The sequence below is a fragment of the Artibeus jamaicensis genome, unplaced genomic scaffold (assembly GCF_021234435.1).
Source record: "Artibeus jamaicensis isolate MK-2021 breed Jamaican fruit bat unplaced genomic scaffold, CSHL_Jam_final contig_554, whole genome shotgun sequence".
In the NCBI taxonomy this organism is placed as follows: Eukaryota; Metazoa; Chordata; class Mammalia; order Chiroptera; family Phyllostomidae; genus Artibeus; species Artibeus jamaicensis.
The window spans coordinates 592,160-608,367 of record NW_026521885.1 but is presented as its reverse complement, the minus strand read 5'-3'; the positions used below and the strand labels follow the sequence as shown (position 1 = coordinate 608,367).

The 16,208-nt window shown below is 38.0% G+C and overlaps 1 protein-coding gene across 13 annotated transcripts in view; it reads right to left on the bottom strand.

The window, feature by feature from the left end:
- Window positions 1-6,824: 6,824 nt before the first annotated feature.
- MTM1 (myotubularin 1) overlaps window positions 6,825-16,208 on the bottom strand; it is a 138,442-nt gene continuing 129,058 nt past the window's right edge. For 11 of the 13 annotated variants that reach the window (XM_037153381.2, XM_037153379.2, XM_053670186.1 and 8 more), the window contains 2 exons: window positions 14,945-15,121; window positions 6,825-7,051 (listed from right to left, as the gene is read on the bottom strand). In XM_037153381.2, the coding sequence (XP_037009276.1) occupies window positions 6,884-7,051; window positions 14,945-15,121 (345 nt within the window). In that variant the 3' untranslated portion in view covers window positions 6,825-6,883. The remainder of the gene's footprint in view (window positions 7,052-14,944; window positions 15,122-16,208) is intronic. The other 2 variants (XM_037153380.2, XM_037153382.2) reach the window with 2 other exon arrangements.

Here is a 16,208-nt window from a genome sequence, read left to right as displayed (position 1 = left end):
ACATATTTGCCAATGATACCTCAGACAAAGGTTTAATCTCCAAAATATACAAAGAACTTACATGATTCCACTCTAAGAAGACAAGAAACTCAATTATAAAGTGGGCAAAGAACTTGAACAAACACATCTCCAAGGAGGACATACTGAGTATCCAGAGACATATGAAAAGATGCAAAATATTGCTACCTATCAGAGAGATGCAAATTAAAACCACAATGAGATACCACTTTACACTGGTTAGAATGGCCATCATAAACAAAGCAACGAGCAACAAATATTGGAGAGGTTGTTGGGAAAAGGGGATCCTAGTTCACTGTTGGTGGGATTGCACGCTGGTACAACCACTATGAAAAACAGTGTGGAATTTTCTAAGAAAACTAAAAATGAACATGCCTTTTGACCCAGGAATTCCACTGTTAGGAGTATATCCTAAGAATCCTGAAACACCAATTCAAAAGAACTTATGCACCCCAGTGTTCATAGCAGCACAGTTTACAATAGCCAAGTTCTGGAAGCAACCTAGGTGCCCATCAGTAAATGAATGGATCAAAAAACTATGGTACATTTACACAATGGAATTGTATACAGCAGAAAGCACCACCCACCCTTTGCGACAGCATACATAAGACTGGAGAGCATTATGCTAAGTGAAATAAGCCAGGTGGTGAGGGACAAATACCATATGATCTCACCTTTAACTGGAACTTAATTAACAAAACAAACAAGCAAGCAAACTATAATCAGAGACATTGAAATTAAAAACAATTTGACAGTAACCAGAGGGGAGGTGGGAGGGAATAATGGGGAGAAGGGGGAAGGGTTTTGAAGAACATCTATAAAAGACACATGGACAAAACCAAGAGTGGGTGGAAGCAAGGGAAGGAAGGAGATGGGGATGACTGGGGTGGGGGTGACTGGTGTGGGGGCATGGTGGGGTGGTGGGGGGCAAATGCAGACAAGTGTAATTGAGCAACAATAATTAAAACAAAAGAAACTTGAGCACCAACTTACACCAAACACCAAACTAAATTGAAGGTGGATAAAAGACTTAAATATAAGCCGTGACACCATTAAAGTCCTAGAGGAGAACATTGGCAAGAAAATCTCAGATATTCCACGCAGCAACATTTTTACTGATATGTCCCCCAGAGCAAGGAATATAAAGGAAATAAACAAATGGGATCTCATCAAAATTAAAAGCTTCTGCATGGCTAAAGAAAAGTGTTAAGATAAGGAGAACCAACTGTTTGGGAAAACATACTACCCAATGATACTTCAGACAAAGGTTTAATCTCCAAATTTTACAAAGAACTTAAACAACTCCACTGTAAGAAGACAAGCAACCTAATTAAAAAGTGGGCAAAGGACTTGAAGAAACACGTCTCCACGGAGGACATACAGAAGATCCAGGGACACATGAAAAGATGCTCAATATCACTAGCTATCAGAGAGATGTAAATTAAAACTACAATGTGATAACACTTTACACTGGTCAGAATGGCCATTTATAAACAAAGCAACAAACAACAAGTTTTGGAGAGGTTGTGGAGAAGAGGGGACCCTAATCCATTGTTCCTGGGATTGCAGACTTGTATAACCACTGTGGAAAACAGTATGAAATTTTCTCAGAAAACTAAAAATGGACCTGCCTTTTGAACCAGCACTCCATTGCTGGGATTATATCCTAAGAACCCTAAAACACCAATCCAAAAGAACCTATGCACCCCAATGTTCATAGCAGCACAATTTACAATAGCCAAGAGTGGGAAGCAACCTAGGTGCCTGTCAGTAAATGAATGGATCAAAAAAGTATGGTAAATATACACAATGGAATTCTATACAGCACAAAGAAAGAAGCTCCTACCCTTTGCAATAGCATGGATGGAACTGGAAAGCATTATGCTGAGTGAAATAAGCCAGGTGATGAAAGACAAATACCATATGATCTCACCTTTAACAGGAACCTTAACAACAAAACAAACAAGCAAGCAAAATAAAAACAAGGACACTGAAATAGAGAACAGGGGGGCAGTGACCGGAGGGGAGGGGGGAGGGAATTTCAGGGGAGAAAGGGGAAGGATTTACAGGAACTAGTATAAAGGACAAATAGAGAACAAATAAGGGGGGTAAAAATGGAAGGGAGGTGGGGAGCACTAGTGGGGTGGACTGGGATCGGAGTAAAAGACAGAAAACTGTACTTGGACAATAATTTAAAAATAATTTCTTTCCCAGTGTTTCACAGATTTTGGATTTGTTGTGTCCTTGTTTTCATTTGTTTCAAGGTAACTTTTGACTTTTTCCTTCATCTTGTTGTTGCCCCACTCATTGTTTAACAATGGTATTTAGCTCCAATTTCTTTGAGTTTTTCAGTGTTCTTGTGATTCATTTCTAGTTTCACAGCACTGTGATCAGAGATGCTTGATATTTCAATCTTCTTAAATTTATTGAGACTTGTTTTGTGTGCTAACATGTGCTCTACTGTAGAAAATATTTCATATGCACTTGAGAAGTTATGTATATTGTTGCTTTGGGGTGAAATGCTCTGAAGATATCAATTAAAACCATTTGATCTAGTGTGTCATTTAAGGCTGTTCTTTCCTTGTCGATTTTTTTTTTTTTTTGCCTGGAAGATCTATTCATTGAAGTCAATGTAGTGTCAAAATCCCCAAGTATGATTGTATTTCTGTCGAACTCTCCCTTTAAGTACATCAAGGTTTGCTTTACATATTTAGGTGCCCCTATGTTGTGGACATAAATGTTTACTAGGGTTATATCCTCTTGTTGGATTGTTCCCTTTATCATGATATAGTGTCCTTCTCTGTCCCTTACTATAGCCTTGGTTTTAAAGCCTATTTTGTCAGATAAAAATATTGGTACCCAGCTTCACCCCCCCTTTCCATTTCCATGACCTATATTTTCCATCCTTTTACTTTTAGTCTGTGTGTACATTTTGATCTGAGTAGTCTCTTGGGGGCAGCACATATATGTGTCTTAAAAAAAATCCATTCAGGTACGCTATGGTTGGGGCAGTTAAGACATTTACATTTAAGGTGATCATTGATAGATATGTATTTAGTGACATTTTATTGTTAGACTATTCCTCTTTTTTTCTTTCTTCTTCTTAAAGCAAGCCTTTTTGTTTGTTGTAGTACTGGTTTGGTGTTAACAAACTCGTTTAGCTTTTTCTTGTCTGGGAAGCTCCTTATTTCTCCTTCCATTTTAAAAGATAGCCTTACTGGGTAAAGTAGCCTTGGTTGTAGATTCTTGCTTTTCATCACTTTGAATATTTCAGACCACTCCCTTCTGGCCTGAAATGTTTCAGTTGAGAAATCAGACGCCAGTCTAATTGGTGCTCCCTTGTATATAATTACCTGGTTTTCTCTTGTAATTTTTAGGATTTTCTCCTTGTCTTCACACTTTGTCATTTTAATTATGATGTGTCTCAGTGTAGGACTCTTTGGGTCCAACTTGTTTGGGACTCTCTGCAGTTCTTGAACTTGTGTGTCTTTTCCCTCCACCAGATTAGGGAAGATTTCTGTCATTATTTATTCCAGTAGGTTCTCTATCCCTTGCTCACTCTCTTGGTATTCTGGTATTCCCATGATGTGGATGTTGTTATGCTTCATGTTGTCCAAAAGGTTTCTTCAACTGTCATTAAAATTTTTTTGTTTTGCTTTGCTGTTCTGCCTGGGTGTTTTTTTTTTTTCTATCTTGTCTCCCAAATCAATGATTCAATCCTTTACTTCATGTAACCTACAGTTTATTCCTTCCAGTGTATTATTTATTTCCCATGTGCATTCTTTATTTCTGACCGGTCCTTTTTTACATTTCTATATTTTTCATGCTGTTGAGTATTCCTATAATCATTACTCTAAACTCTCCGCTAAATTGCTTGCTTGCTTTTCATCTAGTTCATCTGGAGAATTTCCTTATTCTTTCATTTGCTGGTGTTTTTTTTTTGTCCTCCTATTTTGGCTACTTCTTCATGTTTTCCACCTTAGTTGTTAAACTCATCAGTGATATAGCCTGAAGCTGCAACCAGCAGCCTGGCTAAGCACCACAGTGTGGGTTACAATAATTCCTGTGGGCAGGGTATTGCTGCCCCTCAGGCTGATGCCACTTGGGAGTGCTCTGCCTGAGAGACATGGCTTCTGCACTATGGGGAATGACTCAGCACAGGGATCCTGGTGGCTTTCTCTTCAGTTCTCTCCCCAGGGCCACCAACTTCAGAATTTCCTCAAGCATCTCTAGTCCACTCTGCCCTCTCTCCAGCCATCTCTTCTTGGCACCCAGAATCCTTGCTGCTTTTCCACAGCTGGATGTTAACTCGATTCCTTTCCAGGTGTGGGGCTGTAGGCTGGGGAGTGTGTCTTGGTGTTTAGACCCCACACTTTTCAGGGTGGAATCCCTGGCCACTGAAATATCCCTCTAGAACTTCAGCTGCTTCCCGTGAGAGCCCAGCCAGCCCTCTCATGCCTCCTCTGCACTCCCTACCAGTCTCGTGGGGAAGTGGGTTTCTTGTGTCTATCCTTGATTATAAGGCTTCTCTCCAGCTAGTGTTCAGTTAGTTATTCAAGATGATTTCTCTACCATTTAGCTGTAATTCTTGATTGGACCTGTGAGGTTAGTATGGCTTCCACTTACTCTGCGGCCATCTTGGATCCTTATATTTGTTTTGATGCTGTGGGATTTTGGGCATGTCAGTGAACCCCTGGATCAATGACCTTTTCTGCTGAAAAATATAATAGAATACCATGTAGCCTGTGAGTTTGTAGTGAGGATTAAACACAACAATGTCTAAAGATAGAACCTCACAAAGCATTTTAAATACTCATAGTTTTAAAGGATATATTTAAGAGTCTTATTCAGATTTTAAAATAATGGTTAATTTTAGTTTCCTGCTATAATTATTTAGCATTTTTTCAGGTGCATATAAATAAACAATAATTTCCAAGTGGCAGCACAGTTTGGAGGATTTTAAAAATTCTTACCTAATGAGATATGCAGTATACCTTATTTCAAGCAATGTCTTACTCTCCCTTAATATCACCTACTTTGTTCTCCATCCAGAATCTGAAGTCTTGTGTCTATGCACTCCCAGTACTTTTGTGAAAGCTGTCTTTACTTTAATAAAAAGAGTTGTGACTCTTAATTATGCACTTAAATATTCAATATTGCTAGGATTTGGGAAGAGAGCCCTACAAGGGAGCTGGTAAGACCAAGAGCATGTGAAGTCAAGCCAGGAAAAGATGATGCCATGCACATTTAAGACATATATATATATATATATATATATATATATATATATATATATATATATAAATAAAAATTACATCCCTGAAGACAGAGTGCTATGTTAATGTATTTATTACAGCAGGTTTTTAGTCATTATTGCCATGAAAAATGTTTCATGAAATTCCACAAAATTCTTTAAACTATTAGTATTAGCTTCTTTTCTCTTTTTATGAAGTGACACTTTGTTAATTTATGAAATATTTACAGTGTTTACAAAAGGCAAGAGAAAGTCTAATAAAATTTCTTATACATACAAAATTTATACATTATACTACTACTGTTTCTGAGATGTCATATTTGGTAGACCAATTAAACTATAACATAAAATAACTTACAAAGATATATTTAATCTCTCTAATTCATTGAAAACAAAACCATATTAGCTATAAATAGTCCTTTAAAGATCATTGTAAAACACATTAATTGCTTTAAATCTAGCTCTAACTTTTACAAATATACTTACTAAATGAATTAGTTCAGATATCAAATAGAACTGCATTTTAAACTTCATTTAATACTACAGGAAAAACAACTGCAAAAGCAAACTGCTGGGTACTTCAAGTAAAAATGTATAGAACCAGTTTTCATGCACGCTTGGGAGGAGGGGCACCCAACACCATTTTAACTGAAATTAATAAGCACAATACTTTCAAGATACACTCAACAAATGTACATCTGTGACTTTATTTCAAAATATGATGCTCTAGCAATAACTCGAACATCCAAGAGAGTCAGCCCTACGCTTTGGCAGATAAGCTAGTTTGAATAGAGCAACATTTGTGAAAACATTCACTTCAGCAGCATATCGCATCCAACATCCTTGCACAGTGCTTTATAGGGGGTTTCCTACAACCTGAAAATGGGTCAGAATTTTAGGAAAGCTCATAGGAAAAACTTAGAAAATAGAACTGGCAAAGTTTAAAAAATCAAATCATATATAACTGGAATCAGTTTCTTTTAAATATAAAAATATGCTTCTCTTGAAAATTATCATATTCCAAAATTTCAAAATAATGAACAACTCATCTACACATCTGTTTCTCTTTAAGTCACCACTTAGGATGGTATAAAATTTGGCATTTACTGAAATACCTTCTGTTTTGATAATTCCTTAGAAGCTGAGCTCAATTTGGTTTTGGCAGTGACACACATTTCACATCTGGGTTTGTTGTAGATAATCTGAAGCAATGCTTTTAAGCAACCTGAGGAAAATCCACTTCACAAACCTGTTTCCCCTTTAGTTTAAATAATGTTATTCCAATTAAGCCCACAAATTATGCACTGTATACACAGCATTTCTAAAGAGACAAATTAAATTTAAACTTTGTATTTTTCAAAAACTCCTTTTGAAAGATGTCAAGATTTTCAAAATCCATATCTGGGCTCCTTCCGTCTGACTGTCGTGTAGACACTACAGTTTTCTTGTAATATGTAATCTAGAAGGCACATATTCAAGAGTTTAAGATTACATTAATTCAAGTTCTACATGGGGGCAAATATTTTAATCTACTTTGTACAGAGACCCCAAATGAAAGTCAACTCTTTCCTTTATTCAGAGTTTGAACACAGCACTGGGCAAGGCTCCCTCTCAGAAGTGAGTTTGCACATGGGGCAGCATTTGCGAAGGGCTTGAAGGTGAAGTCGAGGGATCAGAAAGCTTGGCAGAGTTGGTAAGCTGCAACTCCTCTAGCCTCTTTATGTATTCATCACGCAATGCCAAGAGCTCCATGTAACGCTGCTCCACTGGATTTGGCTGCTGGGGAGAAGCACAAGCCTGAATTACTACTGTGCGCCCACCACATTACAAAAATTCACCTGCTCGGTACACACGTCCTATTCTTTGCATAAGCCCTCTAAGTGAGGTTTAACATTCATACACATAGGTTCTTGTAATATTGCATAATTTAAAACACAGAAAATTACCAAGAATGATAAAATGCCACCAAGAAATAACTATATATACATTTCTTCCCACATGCATCACCATTTTTTAAGTTTTTCAACCCAGACACAGCTCCTGTCTCCTGTGTTGCCTGTCACCAGGCCCTCTGCCCTTTTGCTCCCAGAGGCAACAACTCTTCTCCACTTAGTGGGTAGCTGTCCTTCCTGTGGAGACTTGTGACACTTTTCCTGTAAGTATGCATCCAGAAACAAAATAAGCTATTATTTTTTATTTTGTGAAAGTTTTTATCAAAGGTGGTATATTCTGTAGTTATCAATCAACATTTTGACCAAACAGTATGTTTCTGAATTTGGTCCTTGAGCTCCACTGAATGAATAAACCAGTTTATCTATCCATTCCCACACTGATGAATAGCTGGCAATTTCCAGTGCTCTCTACTACTACATGCAATGCTTTGCTATCCTTGGATACATCTCATGCACATGTGCAAATGTCTATTCAAGGAATTTGACCAGGGACAGGACTGCTGGAGAGGATAATATGGTCTAACTCCACTATATGCTGCCAAATTCCTCTCTGAGGTAGTGATATGACCTTATGTGCCCACTAGTGAGCCTGGCAGTTCTTGTTGCTCCATGTCCACACCAGGAGTTGGGAACGAAAGAGTTTTTTTGGGTTTTTTTTTTTTTTGCCAATCTGACGACAGTAACACGGTAGTTTTTTATTGCATTGTCCTGTTCTACCATACCTTTTCATGTGTTATTGCTCATAGTAATACATGCACAGCTGACAGCAATGGTACTGACACCCACCAGCCTTGGTGTGAATCTTGCTCTGTCTCTTATCAGCTGTATGACTTAACTTTCTAAGTTCCTCCACTTCCCCTCTGTCAAATGGGAATAAAAGTGCCACAGACATCACAGGGTAGTTGTGAGTCAAGTCAGTCAACCTTGTCTGCTTTGCTACAATGCCAAATGCTTTAGCTGATAAATAACACATTGATGGCAGTATAAAAAAAAAGAGGTCATGGTGGAACAGAATATGATGCTCCCAGTATGTTAATTTTTAAACTTTTGTACTGAGATAAATTACACATTAATGTACACAAATCTTAAAATGTTCAGCTCAACAAATGTTTGCATATAGAGACACTAATGCAATTACCACCCAAGCCATTGTACACAACAGGAGAGTACCTTGAAGACCCCCTTACCATCACATTAACGTTTTGAAGTGATCAAGGGAAAGCTCTAGAAAACTTGAGCAATATATGAAGACATTAAGAAAAAAGCCAAAAGTCTACAGAAGTGCATTCCTCTAGTGCTAGTAGCTTCTAGAGCTGTCCAGCTCTCCAATGATTTAAGCCATCTGCCAAAGCTATGAACACCAAGAAGGAAGCTGTGAAGATGATGCACTGATGAAGAAGGCTATGCCTTGGATCTGATTATTAATGCTGAAGGGAATGGTCTGGATTAGGAGCAGATGCCTTCTAGCACCAGCATCAGAGGAGTAAGCATGATGCCTGGGGTTTAAAACTAGGTATTCATTTCCTGTGGCTACTCTAACAAATGAACACAAACTTAGTGGCTTAAAACAAAAAACTTATTCTCTCACAGTTCTGCAGGGCAGAAATCTGAAATGAGAGTGTTAGCAGGCCTGCACTTCCTCTGGAGGCTCTAGGGGACAATCCTTACTTGCCTCTTCCAGTTTCTGGTGGTTCTAGGCTTCCTTGGCTTGTGGCGGCATCACTCCAGCCACTCCTGTTTTCACATGGTCTTCTCCCCTATATGTGTCTGTAGCCTTCCTCTGCTGTCCCTTCTAAGGATACCTGCCATTGGACGTAGGGCCCACTCTAAAGCCATGAGGATCTCATCTTGAGATCCTTAATTACATCTGTAAAGATTCTTTGTACAAATAAGGTCACATTCACAAATTCCAAGTGGACATGTGTTTTGGGGGCCACTAGTCACCCCACCTCAGGTTGCCAAGGAGTGATCAATGGAAGTCAAATGCACATTCAGCAGTCATGTAACTGCCCACATCTACTTGGATTATTGCTTTCACTAGTGCTCTGGTTACAAAGGTTCATAGACTTGGAGAGGTCTCCTCCTAATCCGATTATTCCTATAAGCCCTGTTCTTTTTTTCTGTGAGTCTGCAGACTATGAGGTTTCTTAGAAATGCATGTATAGCATTAGAATAGAAATGTTTTGTTGAGTGCCTGATGCCCAGTAAGTTCTGTGTGCTGCCTGTTAATATCCTTTGCCCATTTTTCTCTTCATGAATTCCACTGAGGTCGAGAAATTGTTCTAGGTGGTCAAGATCCATCAGTGAACAAAGGATGCCCAAATTTCCGTTTTTGTTTTTTATCTTCCGGCAGAGGGAGACAGACAAACAAATAAGGATCCTGTGAGTTACAAAGAATGTTCAAAGGTGAATACCAAGGGGAAAAAAGTAGAGCAGGTTAGGAGGGATGGGGACCAGTGTGGTGCCAGTTACCCTCTAAACAGTGTGGTTTTGGAAGCTGCACTGAGGAGGTGACTTCTGGGGAAAGGCTTAAGGGAAGAGAGGGAAGGAGCCAGGAAGATACATATTTGAGTGTCTGAGGGCAAGCAAGAAGTCCAGTGTGGCTGAAGCACAGTGTATAGAAAGAGTTGGTGAGGAGGCAAGAGGGTCAGAGAGGTAAGGGGTGGGGTGGTGGTCACATAAGGCCTCAGAGGCCATCAAAGGAAGTGAGCTTTGACTCAGGTGAGGTGAGCAGTTACCTGGACTATTTTGAGTAGAGCAGTGGTGGGATCTAGTGTATATTTTACAAGGACCACTTTGGCTGCTGCATTGAGAACAGAATAGCAGCAAGAGTAGAAGTCAGGGAGTCTAGCAACAAATAGCCAAGGACAGGAGGCCTGGCCCATGGTCCTGCTAGGAAATGATTAGAATGCTCAGAGGCTATACAGATTATCAAGGCTGGACCTAGCAGGCTCTCCTGACAGACTGGATGTGAAATATGAGAGAGTAGGGCATCAAGGATGACTCTAAGGTCTCTGGCCAGGAGTTGCCAAGAACTGAAAGCAGAAGATGTAAGGAAAAGCAGGTTTAGGGGCAATATTAGTTCTGTTTAGACCTGTTAAGTGTGATTTGCCATGCCGGCACCATTTACCATCTAGTCCATCTTTTCCCTATGCATTATGATGCTATCTTCTTGCTCTACCAAGTCTCCACTTCTATGTGGTCTGTTTCTGGGCGCTATTTTGTTTCATATGAGTTCTTGACATATAGCAGGCAAGCTCTTCCTTGACAATCTCCAAAATTACCTTCACTATTTTTTAAAACCTCCCTGTTTCATGACTATTAGTATCAGCTTGTTATTGTACCAATGAGTACAGTTAGAGAATAAAAAGAGATCAGAGGTAAAACAATAATTTTTGCTTATGATAAGGCTGTGTAATTAGAATACTTGAGAGAACAGATGGAAAAACTATTAAAAATAAAATAATTCAGACTGGTAATGGGTACAAAATATATAAAAGTAATATGGCTATAGACAAACAAAAATCATTTAGAAGATATAAATAGAAGAGTCTATTTGTGATAGCATACCAAAAGACAAAATAGTGAAAAACGAAACTTAAAGTCAAGTGACTTTAAATATTACATCTCAACTTTTTGCTTGAGGAAATGAATTACAGAGTAAAGAGTGTGCCAGCTCAGCCCAGAATAGAAGACAGGTAATCACCTAGGTATGGAAGTATTTCAGGGTTCAAATAATGTTTATATTCATATTCCTTTTCACTTTTCTATATTAGAAATGACTTACACAGCACACAGTGCAGCCTGTTAATATCTGACTGCCCTTGTTCTCATCCTTGAGTTACCACTATGCAAAATGTGAACTTGCCCAGTACAACCCTGGTTGATAGCTACATGAGGTGCAGTGGTTCCCCAAGTATTATGAGGCTTACCAGAAGCTGAAGCTTACCATGTAGATTTATAATGTGACTAATTTATACTTCTGCTTTCAACATGAACAATTTCCTTATATTAAAAGTACCAAATTTGCTTATTGATAGCTTGCCAAATCTTACCAAATGCAAGCATTAATTTTTCCACCAACTTTGCTGTTTTTATGTGGTAGCAAGGGTTGGTGACTTTTGCTTTTAAAAGCACCCTAACCCTGCCTTCTTCTAGGTGAACAGCTCATTATGGGGGGGGGCGGTATATGCTTTTGGGTCTTCCAGTACTAATAGCATACCATAGTGTTGTGAGTGCTCTAGGTATCAAGGAATCATTTGTATACCAACTGGGCCACACAAGTGAATAACAATTTAACTTTCAAGTGGTTAAGTATATTATTTTAGGTTTACATTATATAATTTTAAAAACTCCTATGTGATTGAACTTTAATCTATTTCTGTATGAACTAATGTTCTATATAAAGTCATTAAGAAATCCGATGCGCTTATAGTTTATACCTCTATTACTGTATTTCTTCCCAAGCATTATAATCATTGGCTTATGTTCCTGGGTGCCCCCACCCAGCCTAGGAGCTCCTTGTGTGCGAAACTATCTCTTCTTAATTTCTGTGTTCCACCCTGTGACTGATGCATGGGAACACTCAATATTTGGGCAATGAAGATACAAAGTGTCAAAGGACATAAAGATACATGAGGAACCCTCCATGTTCAGAAAATCTCTATTGAAAGAAGTTATTTTCTTTTTTGACTAAATTTCACAGATCATAATATAGACCAATTACTGTCTAAAGGAAACAGAAACCTCTGCCAAAGAATGCTCTGTCCTGTCTGGCCCAGTTCAATTTTGCTAAACTCTTTGAGAATAAGGGGATAGATACACTACAGCAGGTTCTTCTATTGATGCCTCTTCCAACTTTCCCTATCACACAATTATTATTACCTTTATATATTAAGAAATGAAGTGCTCTAAATTCCTTGAATTTTAAGAATTTCTCTAAGTACAAATGGGTGATAAGAGATTATATAATCTATAGAGAAATTGCCAATGCTTGCTAATTGTCAATGCTTGCTAATTTTAATTGTCTTAAATGGCTTAAGAGAAAGCCGCAATAAATACAGAAAGATCTTAATGTATAGGACAAACACTGCTTATCTATATAATATTTTTTAATTAGAAAAGGGATATGTCCTCTGTAACAGTAGTTAGAACCTTGGAAAAATTCCCATTTTCTCTTTACTTGATATTCCACTCACTAGAACTACTGCTAAATAAATGCCCTCAACATGCTTCTCAAATTCCAAGCTAACAAGTGGATGTTCTCCAGCTCTGGGATCTGTCACTTTCCAAAAGGTTACATATTTCAACCATTACTAAATTGCAAGAGCCTTTCATGCATGCAGCAGAGACCTTCAAATGAGAGTGCCAGCTTGAATTGGGCATTTCCCCACTGAGAAGAGAGAGCACAGAATGGCATGAGGCCAGCTGCTTGAGCGGAGTAAACAATCTAAGAGACAGCCTGCAGCACCAGGCCCCTGCTGTTGCCTGATGATTTCTAGCAGGATTAAAGCTGGTGTTTATGCAAGACTGGCCTGTGAGAACAGGTAGTGGACCGACCAAATTACTGGAAAATGTACAAACCTTTACAAAGAGCAATCACAAATACTGAATATTGATAGCACTTGGAACAAACCACCAACTGGAAGTACTACCGAGCCTTTACAAACAGGCTATATCTTCTTCTGATTTCTGATGGAGTCGGGGTGGGAAAATGGATAGCATGACTGTGTCTTTAATAAAATGTGGCATTTTTCACTTCAAAAACCATTGTTTCTTTTGAGAAAGAAGAACAAAGTAGGAGGGATCATAATACCTGATATCAAACTGTATTACAAAGCCACTGTAATCAAAACAGCCTGGTACTGGCATAAAAACAGGCATATAGACCAATGGAACAGAACAGAGAGCCCAGAAATCAACCCAACTCTCTACAGTCAATTAATATTTGACAAAGGGGGCAGTAACATAAAATGGAGTAAAGATAGCCTCTTCAACAAATGGTGTTGGGAGAACTGGACAGCTACGTGCAAAAAAATGAAACTTGAGCACCAACTTACACCATACACCAAAATAAATTCAAGGTGGATAAAAGACTTAAATATAAGCCGTGACACCATTAAAGTCCTAGAGGAGAACATCGGCAAGAAAATCTCAGATATTCCACGCAGCAACATTTTTACCGATATGTCCCCTAGAGCAAGGGATATACAGGAAAGAATAAACAAATGGGACCTCATCAAAATAAAAAGCTTCTGCATGGCCAAAGAAAACAGTATTAAATTAGCAAGACAACCAACTGTATGGGAAAACATATTTGCCAATGATACCTCAGACAAAGGTTTAATCTCCAAAATATACAAAGAACTTACAAGACTCCACTCTAGGAAGACATCGAACCCAATTAAAAAATGGGAAAAGGACTTGAACAGACACTTCTCCAAAGAGGACATACAGAATATCCAGAGACACATGAAGAGGTGCTCAATATCGTTAGCTATCAGAGAGATGCAAATTAAAACCACAATGAGGTACCACTTTACACCAGTCAGGACGGCTATCATAAACAAAGCAATAAACTACAAATGTTGGAGAGGTTGTGGGGAAAAGGGGTCCTTAGTTCACTGTTGGTGGGATTGCAGACTGGTACAACCATTATGGAAAACAGTATGGAATTTTCTCAGAAAAATAAAAATCGACCTGCCTTTTGACCCAGCAATTCCACTGCTAGGATTATATCCCAAGAATCCTAAAACATCAATTTCAAAGAACCTATGCACCAAAATGTTCATAGCAGCACAATTTACAATAGCCAAGAGTTGGAAGCAACCTAGGTGCCCATCAGTAAATGAATGGATCAAAAAATTGTGGTACATATACACAATGGAATTCTATGCAGCAGAGAGAAAGAAGGAGCTACTACCCTTTGCAACAACATGGATGGAACTGGAAAGCATTATGCTGAGTGAATAGGCCAGGCATTGAAGGACAAATACCATATGATCTCACCTTTAACAGGAAGCTAAATAACAAAATAAACAAGCAAATAGAATAAAAACAAAGACACTAAAATAGAGAAAAAGTGGGCAGCGACCAGAGGGGAGAAGGAAGGGAATTTAAGGGGAAAAACGAGGAGGGATTTTGAAGAACAAGTATGAAAGACACAGGGATGAGGTCTGTGGGGAGGGGGGGGATGGGAGGGAGGTGGGGAGATGGGGTGGAGGGGGGGTTGGGATGGGAGAAATTGACAAAAGAAAACTGTACTTGAAAAATAACTCAATAAATTAAAAAAAAAACCATTGTTTCCATTTTTAAATGAGAACCCTCAGGAAAAAGCACTCTGATGTTAGTTGACCTAGTACATACCCCTGAACCAAATAGTAGATGCTTTCTTTCCTATGATGTGCAAAAACTTCTGGTGATTAAAGGAAATCCTCGGCTATCAAAACTCAGTCATTTTCTAGAACATTAAATCAGTTTACATTTTAGTGAAAAGAATATACTATTCCCATTGACAAAAGAATATCAGTTTAACCCTAATCAAAATAGATGGTTTAGTAATTAATAAGTTTTAATGAAAACTGTGTTTAAAAGCAAGTGTGACTTTGTAGTCTGATAACATTCCCCCTCATAACATTTAAAAAATACCAAATAACATTATCAAAGTCCAAAAGTAATAATCAATCAACATTACCGTTTTTAACAATGCCAGTTAATTTACCTGTTGTTTGATTCTGGGGTTCCATCTAATGTAGTAATTCACCCAAAGTTCCAAGTGACGCATACTGGCAACTGGATATAAAACTCGATTGATTTCTTTAGTATAGAAAGGGTTTCTGAACGTGTCTTTATTACTGTTTATCAGCGACCACAAAGAAACTGTTCTTTCTGTAACTTTCTATAGAGAAGAGAAAGTGGAATGCTTAAGTAAAAACACACACAGCCATACAAAACAGTTTATAGCCTATGGCAATACAGTTGAGCACCAACTTGAATCACACATTTGCATTATGCTCATAATAGCTCAAAAAGCCTCATGGGCCAGTGAGTGCTCCTCGCCTCCATGCTCCTCAGCCACTTACCGATATTTGCATAGATAATGGCCTAGCTACCTAAGAAGACTATTACTGGCTAGGTAAAACATATATGAACAGATGGTCAGTATGCTCTTTTTATTCAACAGAAAGAAAAATAATCATAAGAACCCACTGACATTTTTGCATTTGTTAGAACAATGAAATATTAATCTGTATCCACTTGACAATAGGCATCTGAAGTTATTTAACTCAACCATCCAGATGTTTAATCTATATCAAGCTAACATCCAGATATTTGAAAACATCTGGGTAACTGCCTTCACTGAATCTTCACTTTTTTAGTCTGGTGTGTATCATATCATACAGGTATTCACATTTTCATTGTTTTTAGTATATATTTTTACTGATTTTGACCATGACCTAGAAAAACATGAAAGTATGGGTAAAAATATAAGTATTAAAATTACTAAAGTGATATGCATAGCCCATGGACACAGTCAATATGGTGGAGGTCAGGGAGAAGGGTAAGGGCTGGGGGAAGGAGGAGAATGGGAAACATCTGTAAAGTGTCAACAATAAAAAATTAAATTTAAAGAAAAAGTAAAACTTCTACTACTAACCACTTCAATAGGAAAGGAAAAATATGCTAAAATTGAAAGCTGAAAAGAATATCTTGAAATAGTGACTGAAGAAATTTCTTTTACATACGTACTTTTTTAATGTGAATGATAATAATGGCAGCTTAATTTGGTCTTCATTGGAATCCACCTACAACTTCAACTGTACCTTTCTGATGCCACTACATACACTGCATTGTGTTTATTTGCATGTCTGTTTTTATTTTTATACATGCAGTTTAAAAATGATATTGTTCAATAAGGTTATAAAAATAACAGCCTGTTGCCTCTCTCCCTAGAATAACTGTGTTTAATTTTGTCACTTGATTTA